This window comes from Chiroxiphia lanceolata, chromosome 6 (genome assembly GCF_009829145.1).
Source record: "Chiroxiphia lanceolata isolate bChiLan1 chromosome 6, bChiLan1.pri, whole genome shotgun sequence".
Classification (NCBI taxonomy): Eukaryota; Metazoa; Chordata; class Aves; order Passeriformes; family Pipridae; genus Chiroxiphia; species Chiroxiphia lanceolata.
The window spans coordinates 39292946-39314509 of NC_045642.1; the positions used below are offsets into that span (position 1 = coordinate 39292946).

General features: G+C 37.8%; 1 protein-coding gene across 3 annotated transcripts in view; it reads left to right on the forward strand.

Annotated features, from left to right (window-relative positions):
* Positions 1–20376, forward strand: part of PRORP (protein only RNase P catalytic subunit) — a 46025-nt gene extending 25649 nt beyond the window's left edge. For 2 of the 3 annotated variants that reach the window (XM_032690472.1, XM_032690473.1), the window contains exons 6-9: positions 6416–6463; positions 17516–17664; positions 18289–18484; positions 19973–20376. In XM_032690472.1, coding sequence (XP_032546363.1) covers positions 6416–6463; positions 17516–17664; positions 18289–18484; positions 19973–20101 — 522 coding nt within the window. In that variant the 3' untranslated portion in view covers positions 20102–20376. The remainder of the gene's footprint in view (positions 1–6415; positions 6464–17515; positions 17665–18288; positions 18485–19972) is intronic. The other variant, XM_032690474.1, reaches the window with a different exon arrangement.
* The last annotated feature ends 1188 nt before the right edge of the window (positions 20377–21564 follow it).

A 21564-nucleotide genomic window follows, 5' to 3' on the forward strand; every position in this document is an offset into this window, starting at 1 on the left:
GGAGGGGAGTGAAGAGACTACAATGAGCTCTGCTCAGCTACCCCTAGACTGTGAAGGACCAGGGTGGGAGGTGTGAGAGAGCATGATCAGCAAGAACAGTTTAAAGAGTACTTTGCTATTTTTAATTTATATTGAATTTGGAATATTGTAAATTAAATATGCAGCCAGCTCCTTTTTTAGCTGTGCGCATCTGGTGTTAGATGTAACTGAATATACATTTCAAATGTGTGTTGGATCAAAGCTAACTCACAATTCCTTTCTTCAAACAGTTTGGCAGTTGGGGTCAGCTCTGCCCTAACTTTGCCCTCTCTAATCTCTGTATTAAATTCAGACATCTAAAAGATTGGTAAAATGGTTCCAGATTGAGTTCCTTAAGACTGACAATGCACAAAGGAATAGTTTTTGCTCTTGGTGGGTAGTTCAAAGTGGTTGCTCCTAGACTTAATCAGCACTTCTATAAATGGACTACATAAGTTCATGTAATTCCCATGTAAATTGCAGTAGGCCTGTACAACAGCTGAAGAAGCCAGATCCTTGCTGTTCCACTCCCTACCCGTCCCAGTCTGGTGGCAGCAGCTGGCATGCCACCCCTACCACATCTCTGGCCTGAAGCAGCAGTCAGCTCCTGCCAGGAAAGGCACCACACTTGCCCTCCTGCACCTCTCACAGGCTGCCACAAAAAGCCAGGCTGTGACTGCTGTTATTGGGCATGATCTGTGGCAGGTACAGGGGACACGACATCTTTTGCATCTGTTTCTTGTCTCTTCCAGGGGAAGAGCAGCAGACTTGTTGAGTGAAACTGCTCTCTGAATTGGAGAAGGGTTCTTGGACTGAGTGAATTCTGTGATCACAAGTAGCATAAAATTGTGTGTGAACATATTAATGCATTTTGGTTTTCCATATGTTAAATATTTTTAAAATAATATTTAGCAAGAAGATTAAAGTTTAAAACTAATATTATAGTTGTAGTTATTCTGGTGGTTCTGTAGTAGTTATTCCTGGACTCCTGCCTACTTTAGCAGTATAGAAAAGATAGAGAGAGATTGTAGTCTTGGAAGAAAAGCTGGGAGTGAAAAATAAATTTTATCAAGATAGGGGAGAAAACCAGGATGTAGGATAGTAGTCTACAGGAAAATGGTGAATGGTCATGTTAAATTTTTGAAAAAAGCCCAGCTTTGGCCACAGAAATAAAGAACCTTGATGCTTTGTAAATTCAGCTCAGATTTTGGTATGTACTTTATTCACATTTTCAAGGCTTATTTTCTAAATATAAAGACAATACCAAGGCAAAAACCCCCTAACTCTTCAAATGAAGGCAAAGTTAAAAAAAAAGAAAAAAAACCCAGGGCATCTATGGCCCATCATTCTCTTGGATTAATAACCCAAATCAATATTGAAGCATAATTTTTTTTCTTCAAAATCCCTGCTCAATTGCCTATAAATCCTCTATGATGAAATAAGGAGATAAAAAATATTGCAGCTTGTAGTGTTTGAGAAAAATAGTGAATAAAACTTTCTCTCCTGAGTCCCACTTACTAAAAATTTTTGATGGCATGAAACACACAAAGAAATTAACACCTCTGCATACAGATGTAGCTGACAAATACTAATGTGCTCAGGTTCCCATGTGTAATCCTTATGAGTCTTCACATCTGTCTTAATGGTGCAACATGCCTGAAAGATCATCTGCACAGTTATTGAGATAGTGATACTTTATACAAAATATTAGCTCTACTGTATGAGCTGTCATGCAAAACTAGCAGCTATTAATAAATTTGACCCAAAAAAATCATGGAAAAGAATTTTTTTCTTCTTTGACTCCTTTGGCAGCATCTGTGATTTGTTCAAGTACTTTACTGTCTGTAAATGAAGCAAGAATTAAGTAGATCCATGAGTCATTCTCTGTTTAGAATCAATACATCCAAGAGAGGTCTTATTTGTCATACTGTGACAGCTCATCAATTCTTTCTCCCACCAACTCTGGTCTTACCACTCAACAAAGCAGTGTGAGATGTGTGTGTTCGTTTGCTCTCAGCCTTTTCCATCTCTTTTTTTTTTTTTTCCTGTCTCCTACTGGTGGTTCCAGTTTGCATTTGCATGATAACGAAACATTTGTCCTGTTGCCCAAGACTGGAGAGATTGTTTGCAACATGTTTCATTTTTTAGCCTTGTACGTTCATTTCCTGTATGTATTGCACAAATCATAAAGATGAAGATTTTTGGTGTTTTCACTGAAAATCACCTTCAGCCTCTGTGTAACATGATCTTAGAAGAGAAAGAAGCTTAAGCACTAAGGGGTACCCTTGAAACTTCACCTTTTTTCAGTGTTGGAGATGTGTGACTTGAACATTCAACATTTCATTCATATCTTGTCAGTTAATTTCTGGGGTTCCTTGGATATCTCAGCAGGAGAACTAAGTCAAGTTCTTCTCTGAAGAATCTCGGAGATTGATAATGATCTGCTGAAATCTTCCCCCTCCCCTCCTATATTGGGGCCATCCTAAAATAGACTAGATCAAGCTCAGAAATTTTGGTCACCAGATGCAGAAGAGCAAGACTGTTAAGCTTCTCAGAAGAGCTGAAGGAGACTAGACTCATTTGCCTGTGAAACCTAGAGGAAAGGCCTGGCCTGCAGCTTCTCTCTCTGCTGTTCTTTTGAAACCTGACAGTTCCTGTTTGTGGCTAAAAAAGAAATAAAAGGGCATTTAATATATTCAGCTTTGTATACCAATACACAGTAAGTGAATACGTATTGGACATCAGTGTGTCAGGGGTCCTAGAAGTACTCCTACAAGTGGTTGGCATGTATGCTTCCACTGAGGAAACACACATGTTGACAACACCTTGAGCCACCAAGTCTGGCTCCAACGTGCTTTACTGCAGCAGCACTGGGAGGGGAGAGTAGGAGACAGATAGGACTTCTTAAGAAGGGAAGTAAAAAGTCAGACTGGCTACCTGTGAATACAGGGAAACTTTCTCAAAACTTTTAAATTTCCAACATTGTAAAATGGTGGAGAGAAGCTAGCAGGATTCCCTGACTAAATGCCTGAACAGTCAACTGTAAGCAAGTATTTTTTGTTTCAGAGGTTTCCACTCTGATTTTGCATTTCCTGGTGAGAAGAATAGAGAAGCAGAAATTGATCAAGTTAAGAAAATCTTAACTATCAGGCATTTTGACAACTTCTCCCTGTTGCTTTCTCCCAGAGTGAAGATTATTTCTGCTGTTGCTTCCCCTCACTATTTGCAACCTTTGTTTCTGGCTATAAAAATAAATAAGGCCCATGTGATTAAATTTATGATCTCTTTTGGTTTCCATCTGGTGTTTATGATTTCTACCTTTGTATTTGGTGATAATAGCAAATCAAAATTTGTGTCAGTGTAAGTAGGAGAGCATCCAAGCACCAAGCATACCTTTTTTTACGAGGGAATTTGCATCATGTCTTTCATAACAAGAATTCTTCTAATCACTAGGAATATAAGCTTGAAATTCAGCAGAGCAGAGTGAAAGTGCCTTGATGATTCATGTCCCAGTGAACTTGTTAACTGTAGCAACATGTTGTGTGTTGTATGTTGTAGAGAAGTCCTGCTAAAATCTCGGTGATGAAGTCAAATGAAGGTATCTTCTGAACTGGACTAGTTTCAAATTTGCTGTTTTAATTTCTCCCTTAGAAACCACAAGATGAGTTTTCTTTGGGCAGCTTGACTGATTCATGTAATCATGGAACTGCTATCAGTGTGGCAATAAGAGGTGTGCTGGGCCTCCAAACTGGAAACCTCGTCTTTAGGGAACTGAACTGCTTTTTTAGAAGTGATTCTTATATGAAAAGTCTCCATAGTAGTGAAAGGCTCTGGGAAGCAGGCCAAAACATGTGAAGATTGGGTTACTATAGGCCAGGTCTCTGTAAGAATAAGTATCCGATTTGAATGTGAGAAATGCTGGTTTTAGAGTATCTTAAAGGCAGCTTGGATAATCCTCAGAACAATTATTGCCTTCGTTCATGTACATCTGGATTTATTTATGTATTTGAAAAGCAATCAATTTGGGGTTCATGCTTGGCTTTTATATCTGATATGCTATTTTTAATAAAAATAGGAAAGAAAACATATTTGGAAGCTGTGTTATTTGAAGGAGAAAAGGTACAATATAACAAAAGCCTAAAGTGCATTGGGATTTATTTATGAAGTCATGAAAGGCTAAATTTTTGAACAATAGGTTATTCGTAGGGATTTCAGCATATTGATGGGATGTTTAATGATACAGCAATCCATTAAGCTGCATTTGTTGGTTTTTTTTCTAGTTGCACTCTACTTGTAGAGTGGAAGAGACATTTATATTTAAGTAATTAAATATATTTAAATTGAGGTTATTAAATTATTATAACCTGCAATTAAGTTTAAAACTGAAGTTAAAGTAATTTTATTTTTTTTAATCTAGACTCATAGGAAATCAAGTACAATTGTCCACGGCTTTTAATCTAAATCTCTTCATAAACTGATTGTTTCATGTTGTCTGGAACATGGAAATAGGAAGTCTTGTTTGAATCTAGGAGACTCATTACATGAGAATTAAAAGTCCATGCTGGGAACCACAATCATGCTGGCAGTATTCTTGCTTAAAAACAATTCACAAGAATTCCTGTTTCAAACTGAACTTATGAAAAATGGTAAGAACTCTTCTTATCCAAAATTTTGTCCATTGCCCATTACAGGTGACCTTTTGTATGAAACACTTCTTAATGCAAACCTCACCTTTTTCCAGTATTGATTTTGTACATCAGATGCAGAGATGACAGGGAGAAGCTGTCTCTGTTCTGTCTTTTACTTATTTTGTTTGAGGGTACATTTGTGCATTTCCTAAAAACAAGGAAGGGGAAAGGAGGCAGGGCAAGGTAAAAAAACCCAAATCAAAATCAAATAGTCCCCAGAGTAATTCAGACTTATGCCTTTATCTGTGGTGTGAATCTAAATTAGATCAAATTAGATTAAACTAATGTGTTTACTTGTGCTAATATAAAGAGGAGATTTCTTTCAAATATCTGTCACTCCTCTGTGGGCTGCTACCAGAACCGAGCCATTAAGCTATTATTGTACGTACTGGGACTTGTAAATGGTTTTGTTGCTTGGTATCATGTGAGGAACAGATGTGACGTAGTAAGAACACCAGTACCAAGAACATAATAAGAAAGCTGTGGCTACTTTGCTGCTGCTGGTCTTCAAATTTTCAGGAAAAAACCCAACCCACACACTGACTTCTAGGACAGGCAATGCACATCTACGTGGGTTCTTCCTTTCTCATATCAAATGAACTCTAGGAAACATGGGGGTTTTTTGGCCCTGACCCAGACTGAAATAAACTGCAGAGGAGGGTCCTGAGTTGTAGGATCACCTGAAAATGAGTCTCATGACTGCTGGGTCAGCTCAGATGCACATCATGCTAGAGTAGCAGAACATCAGTCTTGTGTATAAGGTCATTCCTACTCTGTGTGTAAAGCAAGAGAACTTTCCTTGGTACTTGCAGATGCCCTCTAAACTCTTTTCCTTATTTGCTCCTTAACCTGATATTCCTTGTTGCTTATATGATTTTAAAACTTTTAGATCTTCTGCTTTGTATTTTTCTAAATGACAAGGAATTAACTGAAAATTTAAAATTTTATATAGATATTTACTTATTAGTAGCCATGGTACTTACTGTTATACAATAGAAATCTTCACTCCCATCCCCAAAGAAAGATGCCTCAAGATCTTAAAAACTAGTAATTGAAAAACATTAGATGAAGAAACAATCTATAAAGCATGATTTGTGTTGGTGTTCTCCTTTTTCTGTGCATCTCCACAAAATAAATGTTCATATTTTCTATTCTGTAAATATTATTTCCTAAATATGATTCCCCCCAAAAGTACATTTTTAATCACTTTGAATGCTTAATCTCTGGTACTGTACTTACTGCCCTGTCTCATTGTTAAGGAACCTTTTTCTTCTTGAAAAATTCTCCATTTACATATTTTGACTAATTTTTACATGTATTTACTAATATTTTTCTATCCACCCAGTGATGCAGTTTCTGCATGATTTATTATTCACCAGTCAGTTCTTTAATGATCTGAATAGTTTCACAGTTCTAGCTGGAAATATGCATCATATTGAGTCAGGTGAGTCAGAAGCTAAAGAGGTTGTCAAAATTATGTTGACATTATATGTGCTGTTTTCCAACCAATTTAATGAAGTATTAACTCCTAATTTCTCCAAATATTTTCTACCATTTCCAGCTGCTGCACTGTCCTATCCTTGTACAATGTTTCCTGTAGTGACTGTTAAAACTGGACCTGTACTTCTGTCATATTGATGATACCAACTTACCTCTTAGGGAAATCAGGAGTATTAGTGATGCTTATATCTGTCCTTATCATTATCCAGCACTTACCTGTTTACCTGGTCGCTTCTGTGCTCGACAAAAAGGAAACAGTGAGTTGGCAGTAATATTTCTTCTGTCTCTAATATTTTGAATCTTTCTGAGTCTTGAGCTTTTAAGGAGACTTGTTGACATGGCTCCATGAGCAAGCTGTGTACAGGGTGTGCCGTAAGCTCTCTAACAGCAGTTAAAAGCCAGTTCAGTTCCACAGGTTCTGTGGAGTTGTTCCTGCCTTATATGGTGTGCCAGTGTGGAAAGATCAATCTTTCTGATGCCTTCTCCTCTTGTTTGTTTCCCAGTTGTGTAATATTTGGGTAAACTAGGTAGTGCTTACACTATACAATGAAAAAAGAAAAAAGTGAAAGTATGATGCAGGTGTTTGTTAGAGCTGGAATTTGAGCTTCTACATTCAGTGCAAGTTTAAGAAAAGTACAGTGGAATACCTATTCCTTGAATATTACCTATACTACTACCTGATTGATTGATTGATTGATTGATTGATAGATAGGAGTTTTCTTCCACCACAGCCCTAAGCTGCCACACATTTGAGTAAATAAAGTGAAGTAGTAGTAAGAAGGTTGCAAGCAAATAGTCATAGAGCAGAACCAGACAGTCTTAATGATGCTCCTTATTAGGAGCAGTCACCCCAGGCTTGTCTAGTGTTAATGTCACTAGGCTGCTTTCCTCATCCAAAGTCATGTTCATGATATCCCTGTAAAACATTTCACTGTACTGTTTAAATCCATTTATGTGTAATGGCCCTGAGTCTCAGTAGTTATAGGAAGTGTCTTAAATAAAAGAATTGGAGGGTTTTGACATTTTCACTTCACATTGATATGTATGTATCTTCATATCATACCTTGAAGTGTGAAAATCTCTTAACTTCCCATTGAATGGGCATTCCCAAATGGGCTTTCAGAAATTCAAATGCTATAGGTTAGGGATTTCTTTTTTGTCATCCCACTCACTCTCATTTTCACAAGCCCATTCAGTTTGCCAGTCTAGCTAACATAGCATAACCACTAATATGACAGAGTTTTAACCCTTTGCTATCTGATAAGTTTGGTAAACATAATACTTCTGAAACTATAGTTCTGTCTTGCACTTGAGCACTGTGGTTTGATCCTGAGTGCTCCAGGAATTGTTAGCCAGGTATCTGCATCTTTTCCATGGAAATGTTCAAAGAAGGGAAAGATGTAACATAATTCCTCAAATGTGCTGGCTGGTGTAGTCATATACAGGTACCTGGAAACTGTAATTCTGAGTCCCCAGTTTTAGCTTTAAAAAAATAGATCCTTTTATAGAAAAGGGAGAGTTATTAATGTTATTTGGCTTCTGTTGTCCAAGCTGTTCTGCTGGTTGTATTTTCATATTCTCAAGCTTATTTCTCTTGATGACAGGAAAAAAATTACTAAGTAGACAAAATTTTTCATATAACCAGTTGTTCCCAGGAGATTGAGCCTTTAGACAAATGCCAAATATAATCTGTAATTAATTTGTAGGAGCCGACAATATTCTTTGACAAATGGCTGTATCTTATCTTCTGAGTTAAAGTACTTCAGATGAAACAGTGGTCTGCCCACTGTCCAGCTACTGAGTATTGCAGACTGCTATCAAAAAACTTATATTAAAATCATCAAAGTAAATGATACTTATGGATTTTAGCTATTGTGGGGGGCTTTCTGACCTTCACTGCCTAGGATCTCCAGGCATAGATACTGCCAGCAGTATTACTAGTAGTAAAATGGCACAAGTCTGCAATGCTGCTCAATCAAAACTAATGACTGCATTAAGAAAAATAGTACTGTCTCACATTTTACTTCAGTTGTTATACTCTGCATCAGATTTTTCCTGGTTTTGTAGGAACAGTGACTTACTTAGCATGGTAAGCCTTGATCCAACTGAGACAGTTGAACCTCTTCCTCATGGTACTGGCAATGCAAGGTGTAGTGGTATATGAAAGTCCCCTAGGTTTTCTCCAGCCTGGTAAATACCAGTTATGTTCTTAGTAGTATTAACCACATTCTCTCCTTGGTACCTCCTTGCTGAAAGCCTTGATGCACTGTCAGCTTGGGATAGGTAGGTCTGATCTGACCACACAGCTGCTTCTCCATCTCAGACCTTTGTGCTTTAGTTTGCTTCTGCTGATTTTTATACTGTTGAAGAAGAACATTTTATATGTTTCCTTTCATAGTAACCAAATTTTTCCTCTTTCTGACCTTCAGAGAAATCACAGCTCATTTCAGTAGTGTTTGTTAATGTATTTATATGTGTTAAGAGCTGTTACTGGAAGAATTGGTTTTGAAGGTATATAAAAGTTTTGAAGGTAACCTCTCTATATTAATCTGTAGCAGGCAGCTGGAAAATAGTACTAATGAGGAACAGAAGAAAAGCAGTGTGAAAATTGTGTTACAAGTATTTGCTGCATGTTGTATTCCAGTTCTTTTTTTTAACTGCAAGCCATCAATTTACTGATGTGTTTCCTTGGTTATCATGTCATTCTACCTGGATGATAAGCTTATTGACCTGTGAGCATAGAAATAGTCTTTATTTTAAAGATTTTGTGGAACTATTCAAACATGCTATGTTGCTGCAGAAGCAAAGGTTTAATGTACCTTGAACAGCATCATACCTGTGACTTCTGTAACAGTGATCTCCTCAGCTGCTGCAGCACCTTTTCCTCAAAGAACAAAAGTACTGTCTGGGATTTTTTGAACCCACAGATTGGAGATGGGGAAAACACTTAGCATCAGACTAGGTCAGTCACACTGTGTAGACATCTGCATAGGACAGTGGTGAGAGCTTCAGTATTGGTATCTTATAAACTGTCAGTTTCAGTCTTACAAAGATGCTTTCAGTCCTGCACCACGTTATTTCCTATCTATGGAAAGGATCAGTCAAGCTTGTGCTTTCATTTTCATAACACCCCATCACCACTGCCGCCACCACCACCTGGAGATCCTGCTCACATTTTGGATTTTCAGTACTTAAATGTAACTTCTGACCCACACTATGAAAATCTGAAGAGTGACACAGCTACATTTAGTTCACAAATGTCCCTTCCTAATAGCTAGCTTTTTACATAGTTTCTAAAATTAAAAATGGTAAGGGAAACTCCCTTATGTTCTTAAGTCTTTGTGTACAGCTGCCACAATAATAGTAGAAAAGTAAGAGTATCAATGGCAAAGACTGGATTTGGAGTGAAAGATGGCAAATCCCTGAAGCTGTGACTTCAGCTGGGACCCATTTACAGTCAGTGGCTTTGATAGGTAAAGTTGTACATCTGAAGCCTATACAAAAATAAGTAAAACCTCATACATTTTCATTTTTATGTAACTTGCTTCCTCAAGAATATAAAGGTGATATATGTGTAATACTGGTGCAGTGAAGCAATGAGTAGTGATCAGTAACTGTTGAAGAAACAGCAGTGCAGGTAGAAAGAATTCAAGGGTGAGAACAAAGGATAGTAATGATATGTGGAAATGCAAAGGAAACAGTTCATGCCCTTTCAGGTTTTACATGTTTCTTTTCCTACTTTTGTATAATTACAGATAGACAGGATCACCTAGCTCATCTCTGTGGTGTGGAGGGTTGATACTGATAACCCTTTTTATTACTTTGCAAATCTCCAGGTTTTGGTACAAAATAGTAGGTTCTCAGGAGATGTCTGGATAAAATAGAATCCATGGAAGCTGCCCCATATGTATTGTCAAGATCTTGGTATTTATTCTTTGTTACAAGAAAGATGAGTAAGAGGAGGGAGAAAAGTATACAGTGGTATCAACTACGTAGAAAAAATATCTCAGAGAAGGTCAGAAAAAGACGAATATCTCTACCCTTTTACATGACTTAAGAAAGAAGGACATTCAGAAAATTTGAATTCATGAAAGGAAATGTTTTACTTCCAGTCCACAATTAAAATAGAAAATGTTAAGTTTTAATTAACAGAGAAAGAGTAAGCTGCTAGGATTAGGCTATAGCTGATTGTAACTTGGACGTTTCCCAGTTGCTGCCTTAGCAGAATGTTGCTTTGGATTTCAGATTCATCCTTTCCTCTTCCATCTTTATTCCTACTTCGTAATTGCTGAGTCAACATCAAATGGTCTGCTTCCCTTTAAATCAACATTACATTTTTTGTAAGTGATTGGGAAAGAAAACAGTATTGTAGCTGATTAACAAAACTTTTGGATTGAGAAACTTGACTGGCACAGCAGTAATGTACAAAATTCAACTTCCAAAAATGCAATTAGGCAACTGAAGAATATTTGTTTGTATATCTTGAATTGTTGTAAGAGTCAGAAAAAATTGTCTGTTTTTCTCTTTTGCAATTTGTACTATAAAATTTAGCAATTCCCCACCTGTCCGTATCTTCTTTAGTCATCATTTCCGTAGTTCTTGGCATTGTTAATTTAATACCGTGCTATGTTAACTATTGTCACTACCCATTTTTCTTTCTTTTATTTGTGGTTAAACTGTATTCATCTGAAGTCCATGATGATGAAAATAGTTACCATTCAAAAGCAGAGACTTCGAAAAGTACGAGCAGGAATGGTCACATTAAGAGGTTTGTAACATGTAAGGTCTGACAAAGTAGCTGAGATCTTTTAAATGTGACAATCTGTTCTGAAAAGTCAGACTCCAAAAAGCTAGTGTCTCCTCCACCTGATGATCCCACTCCTGCCTCCCCATCCTTCATGTCATATACGCATTTAATTCTGTGTTTAAACTGTGTATATATTTCTTTGGTCTCTGCATGCATCCCAGCATGATTCTGTTGATTCTCCTAGGAAATACCACTTCACTGACCATCAGTTAACTACTTGATGTGCCCTTTGGGAATAAGACAGAGCAGGATATGACTGTAATTAGACTTTATATTAGAAAATACCTATTTCATAACCTTTTTTTTACATGGCTCTCTGCTGTGAAGGGTAGGAAGCTTTCCCTCCCTATATGCATAGAAGAAATTTGTAACTGTCTTACCAAACCTGAAATTAATTTACACAGTTTTGGGTTGTATTGTATTTTTTTTTGAGCTGGTCAGTAGAATAAAAAATGAGTGGCTCTTCAAGCTTGATTGAAATTTGAAACTTTACCCGCAGTTTACAATATAGCAGAATGTAATGTCAGAGACTATTTACAAACATATTACTTCTACATACAGAATTGTTTCAGAGATTATCCTGAGCAGGTTGCTCCTTCAATTGAAATCAAGTAGAGTTGTAATTAAAGATATCTCCATTACTGGCATAATAGCAGGGTACCGTGAATACAGGAAAATATAAATTGTGCTTCTGTATCTGACCTGAATATATTTAGTTACTCTGCTTTATTATCCACACTACCCAGGATTCAGGAGGGTTCATTAGCTTATATGCAGTCCATGGAGTATTGTTGTAGTCAGTTTTGACCTGAAAGTAATGTGTCTGCATTCACCCAGTATTGCACTTGTGCCAAGTCCTCTGGGCAGTGGGAACACTGGGCTGTGCAGGTATCTTGATACGCCCTTAGTACCAGTCAGTTTGGACCTGGCTGCAAAAGCATCTTCAGCCTCTGAATACAAATTTACTCTGCAGGCAGCAGTGCTATATTTAGGCATCACATCATATAGCAAACTGAGGCTACTATACCATCCTCAATCTATATTAAATCAACTTGGGTATCTGCTCTTGTGGTTAGTTTTCCTGCTCAATCAATAATCTGCCTTTGATTAATAGAGTTGACTGTGAAGTCAAAAGTAAAAGCTAACATCTAAAAATGAACTGCAAATTTTAATGAATTGTGATAGGGAGTTAAGACATCTCTAGTGAATGCGTCAAGAGAAGATAAGTCAATTTTAGGTGTAGAGTCAATGTAGGCAGGTTAAAACATGTTAAACATTGTGTGATTGCTGTCATTGATGTGCGAAGTGCTGTCATTGATAGACTTTTGCATGATGATATGTTACATGAATCTAAATAGTCCTACTGTTACACAGGATACAAGTACTCCCAACAATATTGTTTCTGCAGTATTGCAGAAAGGGATAGTTCCTAAGAATTAGCTGTTGCCTGTCTAAAAGGCAGAAAGTAAAGCATGCTGATTAATCTTAGTGACTGTTACTCATCCACTACCTGCTTTCCCTTCCCTTCTAAGTAGCTACTTCCTTGCTAGTCAGGGGCAGATAATCTGTACGAGGATCAAGAAACATGTATGCTCTCCCTGCATTTGAGTAAAGAGGACTTTGAAAGTAATTTATACTGTGTCATCAGTAATAATGTAGAGAATATAAGAAGCGTTTGTATTTGGTGCTGTGGTAATGGTATTGAATCTGCTTTGGTGAAATTACCAGGCTCAGTGAGAAAGTCCAGCCTTTCTTTGCAAGCAGCACACTCACCTTCCCTGAGTAACTGGCTGTGCTCTGGAAAAAACCTCCAGCTTCCCACTGTATCTTTCCTGTGCGTGGGACTAAAGTACACAGGGGTTTTCTGAGCTTCTTTTCTTGTTCTACAATATGGGAAACCAAAAAGGGAACCAAAAATTATGAAACTCTTAAATAAACACGGTGATGGTGGGAATTTATTCATAGAATCATAGAATATCCTGATTTGGAAGGGACCCACAAAGGTCATCCAAGTCCAACTTCTGGCCCTTTGCAGGACACCCCAAGAATCACACCGTGTTGCCTGAGAGCATTGTCCAAATGCTTCTGTCTGGCTCGGTGCTGTGATCACTTCCCTGGGGGAGCCTGTTCCAGTGCCCAACCACCTTCTGGGTAAAGAAGCTTTTCCTAATATTCAACCTAAACCTCCTCTGAATCAGCTTTGTGCCGTTCTCTAGGGTCTTGTCACTATTCACCACAGAGAATAAATCAGTGCCTGCCCCTCCTCTTTGCCTCACAAGGAAGCTGTAGACTGCAATGAGGTCTCCCCGAGGTCTCCTCCAGGCTGAACAGACCAAGTCACCTCAGCCAGTTCTCACACAGCTTCCCCTCAAGGCCCTTCACCATCTTCATTGCCCTCCTTTGAATGCTCTCTAAGAGCTTAATATCTTTCTTATATTGTGGCACCCAAAACTGCACACAGGGACTCATGATGAGGCCACATCAGTAAAGAGTAAAGTGGGACAGTCACCTTTTCCAACTGGCTCCAGTTTCTTGCTTTAGATTGGATAGAATGCTCATGCTCAGCGCTGCCTGACACTACAGTTACCGCAGCTCTGAACCTGTGGTCTGCATTGGGATTTCCTCTGCAGTTTCACAGCTAGAGTGTTGGGTGGGAGGCAGCACCAAAACCAGGTGAAAATAGCAATAATATAGCAGTTTGTTGCTGTTACTAGGAGATAATCTGATTGTGGATGTGTTTTGCTGTTAAATGGCAGTTAGTGAAACCAAATGTTTAGGCAATGGCAAACATGATTTATTAATAAAAAATGTAATTTAAATATTTCTGGGGTGATTACTTCTTCATGCTCTACATGTATACAGGTGAGTCACCTTTTGCTGAGTCACTGAATGGTGTGCCTCCCAGCAGCAGTGCTTACGGGTTTCCCATCTGACAAGTGGGAAAGTACCAGTTATTATCTAAGGAGAAAGGCTGTCCTACCGCAAGCTGACCTTTGAAACTGGGAACACATGGCACAGCATGATCTAGTGATCAGAATGGGTGACTGGCAGTGAAGCCTTAGGAAATCTGTATCCTGCTCTGCTCATAGTTCCTTGTATGAGGTGGAGTAATTAATCTGTCTTCCCTGTGCTCCATTATGCACTTGTGAAATGGAGATGTCATTATGCACTCACTTTATAAGGCTATTGTGAAATTTAAAGAAAGGTAATTAATCTTGCAGCATGACAAGGATTCCCTGCTCTCCTAGTTTAACTCCTATGTTTGATCGCCTTGAGATTGTGCAAAATTGTGAATGTGGGTCACCTCAAAACTATTTCCAGAAGTTTGCATAGAAGACTTCCCTTCTGGTGGGAAACTCTTAATATTTATTCTCACCTAAAAAGTAGTTCTTCCAAGGTATAATTGATTTTTAAAATGTGAAACTACCCGTTACAGCATTTTTAGTTGCTTTATTTCATATTTGCAAAGCTCAGACTTTTTACATGGTATGAGGAGTTCAACATCAGCATGATCCTGTGGAGTATGTGTTCTCTGTCCTACTGCTCTACTTCCTCACTTTTCACTTCAGCTCCTCTGATCCAGAAGTTCCTGCCCTGGTGTGTGAGCACAGTTGCGACTGTGCCATGGTCTGGTTGACAACATGGCCCAACAAATAGATTGTATCAGAAAAAAAACAGAAAAAACAACAGAAAAAAACAACAGAAAAAAAAAAAAAGGTGCATTGTGATATGAAGGCAGGAGCTTGGTGGTGGAGAGGAAATTTCATAAAATGGCATTTTTTAATGTTTTATACAGATTACCTTTGGAACTGAGCATCTGATGTTTGCTGCCTAAATAATGTGGGAACATTCAAAAGGTGCATCTACACAGAGCTTACTGCATGTAGCATATTTGCATTGTGTAGTGGCAGATAATAACTTTTAGATAACTTCTGGAGATACTAGATTAATAAAATACTCCTATCTTTTTAAATGAGAGATCACTATTGCTGCTTTTTATTAGTTAATTTCCTTTGTGACTAAAACAAGTGTTACAGTGTGTCTCCTGTCTTCCTTTCTGGAGAAGCAGCCAGGCATGGGAGTAAATACACTTAGGAAACCCCCCATGTAAGTTCTGTGACTCCTTGTAGACCACTCCTGTTAAGTGCCCAAGCCTAAAATGAGATAAAATTCTCTCTAGTAAAATTGTGTCAGATAAGGGGGAGTGCAGAACAAAATTATTTTTATTTTATGAAAACAAAAATAATTTTTATCTTCCGTGTTTTAGTTGTGTAAGGAAGGTTAGTCTCTGTAGTAAGTAGAAGAGGGACAGTGGGTTGTTATGCAAGCAGGAGTTTCAAAATTTTAAAATGTTGATTCCCTTTAATTTTATTATGATTTAAGACTGGTTTGAGTTTTTCCATTGCAAAACAACAGCTATACTATACCAACCTCTCAATTTTCTCCCAGAAGCACTTCACACTAGAGAACCTCATATGCTAATAATATGTAGGGCAAGAAAGTCTACATAACAGGTAAAAAGTGTCACTATTTATAACATTCCAAAAGAAACGTCAATATTGAAAACCTGAATATTTAATAATATGTGACATAGATGAGAAGATATGTTATTACATATTATACTTACTATGAAAGCCATTCTGTAACATAAAAACGGTGGCTTTTGTTTCTATCTTTCAGTTCTGTGTTCCACCAGGAATTCTGAAACTTTTCTCCAAAAACAAGGGCATGCACTAGTAGAGAGTGCCGTTTTTATTTTTACCTGCCATTTTGTGGACAGAAATTGCTGCATTTGGCCTTTTCCTGCTCACATTATGTTTGGTTTGTTTTAACTGGGGAAAAGTAGATTGTAGGCACACACAGCCAATATCCAGTGTGTGATCTCCTGGAAGCAGGAAGTCAGTTCTAATAGGTACCATTAAGCTCTTACGCTTTGCGCTAGCACCAAGCCCCTGTGTCTCTATGAAAACAGAGCCTTTGGACTCTCAGAGTCACTGCTGGCAACAGCAGTTTATAGGTCAACAGCTAAAATTATTGTAGAAAGTCTTCTGGCCTCCTTTCCCAGATCCTTAGATCCAGATTCATGACATACTTAATTTGAGGCATCTGGAAGTCCTTTGCTGTGAGGGGCAGTCCCAGTCTCCCTGTCTGCACCACCTCCAGTGATGTGTTCCCATCAGTCATTGAGCCATGGACTCAAGTCTGTCTGTTGGGTTGCTGCAAGCTCAACTCTACAAAAAAATGTCTTTTGTTGGATCAGTGAGCTCGTGGGTAGTTGTGACGTTTTTAGATGTAACACAAGAGGACTAGTGAGAATGTGCAGCCTGAGAGAGGACTGAGTGGGAACCACCCCTTTCCCCTGCTCTTTTCAGGCAGATGAAACTAAATGCATTGTAAAATTGTGCACAAGAGTTAGAAGAATGACTCTTTCTATCCCCTGAATCAAAAGCTGGTGATACCAAATAATGATAAGGATGACAAATAGGAGGAAAGGAGGGGAAAGGCAAATTGGAGTTATTGCAGGGAGAAAAAGTAACAAGGAAGAGGGAAGTAGCTAGAAAAGCAGGCAGAAGGATTAAAGAAAAGTCAGGAGATTGTATATTGACAAACAGTGTTAGTAAATGCATGTAGAAATTGGGAAACACTTTTCCCTGGTGGTTGAGCACACTGTCTTTGGCTTTCAAATATGATGGATGCTTCAGTCTCAAGAAACAAATCTTCTGTTTTTCTGGGCGGAAGTGAAATTGCTTTATGAGCAGTCCATAGTAATAAACCTGGATGCTGAAAGCCAGAACCTTTGTCCTCCATGAGCTCAATCTGGGTGAAGCAGGGAGGGAAAGCCCCAGGCACAAGTGGCTGTCCTTAGAATCATTTATTGCGAAACAGGCACAGCCCTAAGAGGCTGCTGAACAGTCCTTCTGAAGCGAGTTTACCACTTCAGGATGTTGGTTCATAAGTGGGCGGCTAGTCTGGATGTGGCTTTCATAAAGCCTTAATCCTGAGGTCACGGATTTCTATGTACTGTCGCTGGCTTGTTCCCCACAGGGCAGCCTGGACCCGTGTAGTTCTCCAATTCTGCCAACAGGTGGGGATGGAGAGGCGGTGTGTCTTCAGGCTTTTACATGTCAAAGGCTCAGTGCTTCATTTCCTAAAGCAGATATTACTTAAATCCCAGTGTTATTCAGTTCCCTCACCTGACTCGGAATCGCTGACATCTCCATACAAATCTTCCCAAGTTCATTCATGTAGTTCAAGCTGCAAGAGCTGGAAAAGGTTTATAATAGTAATGTATTTTCTGTGTGGTTGGGAGCAGCTTCCTATAATTAATTGGTTTGTTGTTTCTTTTCTTCTTTGTCACTAGGGAGTTAATTTAGTTATCTACTTAATTCGTATATGAGGGTAGTCCAGAAGTCCCTCTTGTTGAGACTCACATGGGAAAGTGTTTCTAGTCGGTCTGTTTTTACAGCTAAGAAAATCTTTGGTTTTGCTTTGTTTTTGGCAGCTGCTTGATGCTGTTAACTGCCTGGCAAAAGACAATGTCCGGTTGCTCGTACTGGGCCGCAAACATATGATGATTAACTCTTCAAATTGGAAAAGAGAGATTATGAAGGAGATGCAGAATAAGGCAGACTTCTTCTTTGCTGAAAATATGTAAGTTGAAGAAAATGGCTCAATATAATGGAGACCAACACCTGATTTATGTGGATTTTACTGTGGTTTTTAGTACCATTTCTAGTATCTTAATCTCTGTGTGTGTGAAAGAGAAATGTATCCCTTGCTATACTTGCTTAAAAAACCAATACATATTCAAAGTTGCATTGTGAAGAATTTCATCACTTGGAATCATGTTTACAGCTGTAAGGTTTATTAGGATTTATGGCTGTTAAAACCACTGCCAAGAACACAGTGCCCTGAACTTGCACTTCTGATACCATCAGTGTGCAGTTGTGGTCTGCTGCTGTTTGGGGGTATACTGATGAATTTTGGCAGTTCTGTTCCACATAGCTCTGTATTGTTAAACTTTGTGGAGATGATTATATTATTATCAGATTGTGATAAGAGGGAAAAATGCTCTGTGTACCAATCCAATTTGTATTGCACTCTAGTTTTTGATGCCCTGTGGTAAGCCATTTTTTATTTTACCAGGGAATTAGAGTATTGATGGGAATTTTTACTGTTGCTGATGAATAAACCTTGGATCAGCATTTGAATCATTTCCTGCAACCACTTACTGCTTTGTGAATGACGTTTGTCTTTTCCATTTGTTTTGTTAAGCTCTGACGATGATGCCTTCTTGTTATATGCCACTCTCCGATCAGGCAAGCATTGCAAGTTCGTTACTAGAGACTTCCTCCGGGATCACAAGGCTTGTCTTTCTGACAGTCTGACACGTCATCTGTTCCGTAAGTGGCAGCGTGGACACCAGATAGTGTTATCCTCTTCTGGAGATGGAAAACGTGTAAATTTTTTGGTAAGTTTTCTGCTGCAGACAGAAAACACACAGAGCATATTCATTGAAGATACACAATTTCAAACTCTGGAAGTAAAAGTAGTCTTACTGGAGTCTAAGAAATGGATTTGTACCAATGCACTCAAAACTCCCATGTTTACTGAAAATTCACTGTATTCACAAAGCATGCCACAAACAAGAAAACTGTCAGAAAGCCAAGAAATTCTGCCTAAATGTTTAAAATATAAATGTAAATACAGGTTTGTGCATACAGATGTTTCCAGTGCTGGAAACTCAGTAAACATTACTGGCACTCGGTAAATCCCGAGTGCCAGTGTTTTAATTTATTTTAAATTTTGAAATACCTTATTCTCCTCTGTAGCAGTGTTATAAAATATCATGCTTATAAATGTACAACCAAATTTTATTCATCTTTATTTTAAAGAGGCAGGAAAATACAGGTATTTCAGTATTCACTATAATATTAACATATCTGGACTGTCTGCATCGTTATTGCCTACTTAAAGAAATAGTGTACCAGTGTAGATTCATTTTCTGCCTTCTCTGGTTTAAATTGTAAGATAACATTCATAATTACAAACAGACATACAGGCTTGTAAGAATGACAGCCTTTCATTCAGTGTTGCCATACATACATTTCATTTATGGAACCAAATAATGAATGTAGGGTTACCTGAGTAACACAGCTTGAGCTGTGAAACACCCTGTTTCTTTTTTTTTGTACAAAGGGGCTAGTAATTTTCACATCTTAATTCCCATACAAGTGATTTGGATGATTGGTATTCCCAGTCATAGCTGTCTCTTCTAGGTTATTCTGAAAGCTGTCAAGAAAAGTAGACTTCTGAGACTATACATACAGAGTGATAGTATATCCTGACAACCATAATTGCCAACCAGTAATGTTTCTTTTGTATTTGTGTTATATATGTTGAATTAGTATACCTATAATATAATAGACCAGAAAAACTGTTTATTATATTTGTTTGACTTGTTCTGAAAGTGTTAGTGATAAACCCTTTTCTTATGTCTCCTTGAAACAGTGCAAGTCAGTTGTGTAAAGAGATACACTGGAAGAACAAGATGTCATTAGTGTCATTAAACCATTAGTGTCAGTTCAAGCCTATAAACTCCACATCGAGAGTTAATTCCCATACGATTTTGTTTAACTGAACAGAAAAACTATAATTTTGCTATTTCTGGAAATTCGAGTGCATTATGCTTAAATCATTATTATCTGGTGCTGATTGAAGACAGAATTTATAATGACTCCTAGACCACAAAATACTAACAGATATTTTAGTTTTTCCTCCTGTACTAAAATTTAGAATTTGTTTGGTGTAAGGAAATAGAATGAGAGTTGTTAAAAGAGGTGAAACTATGGAGATTTCCAAGGTAAGCATTGGAAGTCATAAATACATATAATTGGTATTTTAGTAATATATTGTATAAAGTCTAAAAGCAACGTTTTTCTCTGTTGTTTCCCAACAGCCAGCTTTCCAATACGACTGTGTGGTGCAGACTACAGGTGATACATGGCATATCCCCTATAAAGATGTTTTTGAGGAAAAATATTCATATCAAATACCAAGAAAATGGCTCTGCATTCAACAGAAATGATGAAGAATGTAATTGCACAAGCTGAAGCTGCTTTTATTTTTTTTTTTTTGTAATCACTCCTGACTAGCAGAACTCAGCAGGACAATTATGTGATCAATATGTGAGGCCCGTAACTAAGGAAAATTCAGTGACTGCATTTTGTCAAAATCATTCCTGCAGTAAATCTTTTAACATCAGTGGTGGTCTAGCAGGGATGAATTAGGTCCATTATTTCCATCTTTACAGGCAATTTCTGTGGCTTGAATTAAAACTTGATTTTTCATCTTGGATTTTCAGTTTGGGTTTTTTTATCTTTTTTTTTTTTATCAAGCTTTTCATCTACACTGAAATTCATAAACTCTGTGCTTCAAAGAAATTAAGCAGGACTTACAAAGTACCTTCAAAGTTTATGGGGCTGACCTTACAACAGTGTTGCAAAATGTCTGCCTCTAATAAATGAAGCTTAGGGGGACAAATGGTATGTTTACCTTTTTCCAGGCACACATTAGTCCTAATACTTTCTCACACTAATTAGAATTCATTTGATCACATAGAATGCGAAAGATTTGTTACAGCAACATGTATTAATATTTTGTTTGGAAGAATAAGGAAACAACCAGTGGAATATTTTGTGGCTCTTTCACACCCTCAAATTTGCTCTTCTGACAGGATTTCACATCACTACAATAGTTTGCTTATGGGAATGCATGGATTTTTTAAATGAAAATCGATAACTAGAAATTCTTAAAGGCAATAATAGGAAAAAACTGATTTTTGTAGAGACATTTCTATAAAACCCATCCCAAGTTATAAAGCAAGAAAAATAGTATAAATTACAGGAAAAATGTTCTAAGTTATTATTTTTAAGTGTGTGTATGGTAAGCATATTTGTTTATTGCACTTAAAAGTTTAATGCAAGCCTTTTTCTCCCCAAAACATAGAAATGCCACATAAATCTCAGATGAAATATCATGATTTTGTCACATTTGTCTTGTACGCTGAAAAATCCTCTGAAACTCAGATGAACCATGCAGATCTTTTTGTATAGTACTTGTAGTTCTGAGCTCTTGCAGTGGCCCATGACAAGTTTCCTCAGGATTCTTAGCATTCAAGCATGTTCCCTGCTATTTATTTTTTTTCCATGACAGAAAGCAATTCTGACACTTGCTGTACTTCTGGTATCAGCTTCTAAACCAGCAGGTGTGATCTGCATATAGTCAAGTCCTTCAAATACTGTGTAGAAAGTGTAGAGGAGCTGGGTGCCTCCTAAGGTAGCACAGAACCTTGGTTTTAAATTCATTATTAGTAGTGTTCCTCACAGTCGCCTTTGCTTGCAGAACATGACAGGTCCTATGGGGTCCTCCAGGAAAAGCAGAGAGGTTGGATCTACTTCTCTCATTCCTCAATACTTTTTATTTGTCAGAAGATTGTTTTTACAATTCTGTAAGTCAGAGAACTGCCATATCTTGAAAGTGTGAATACTG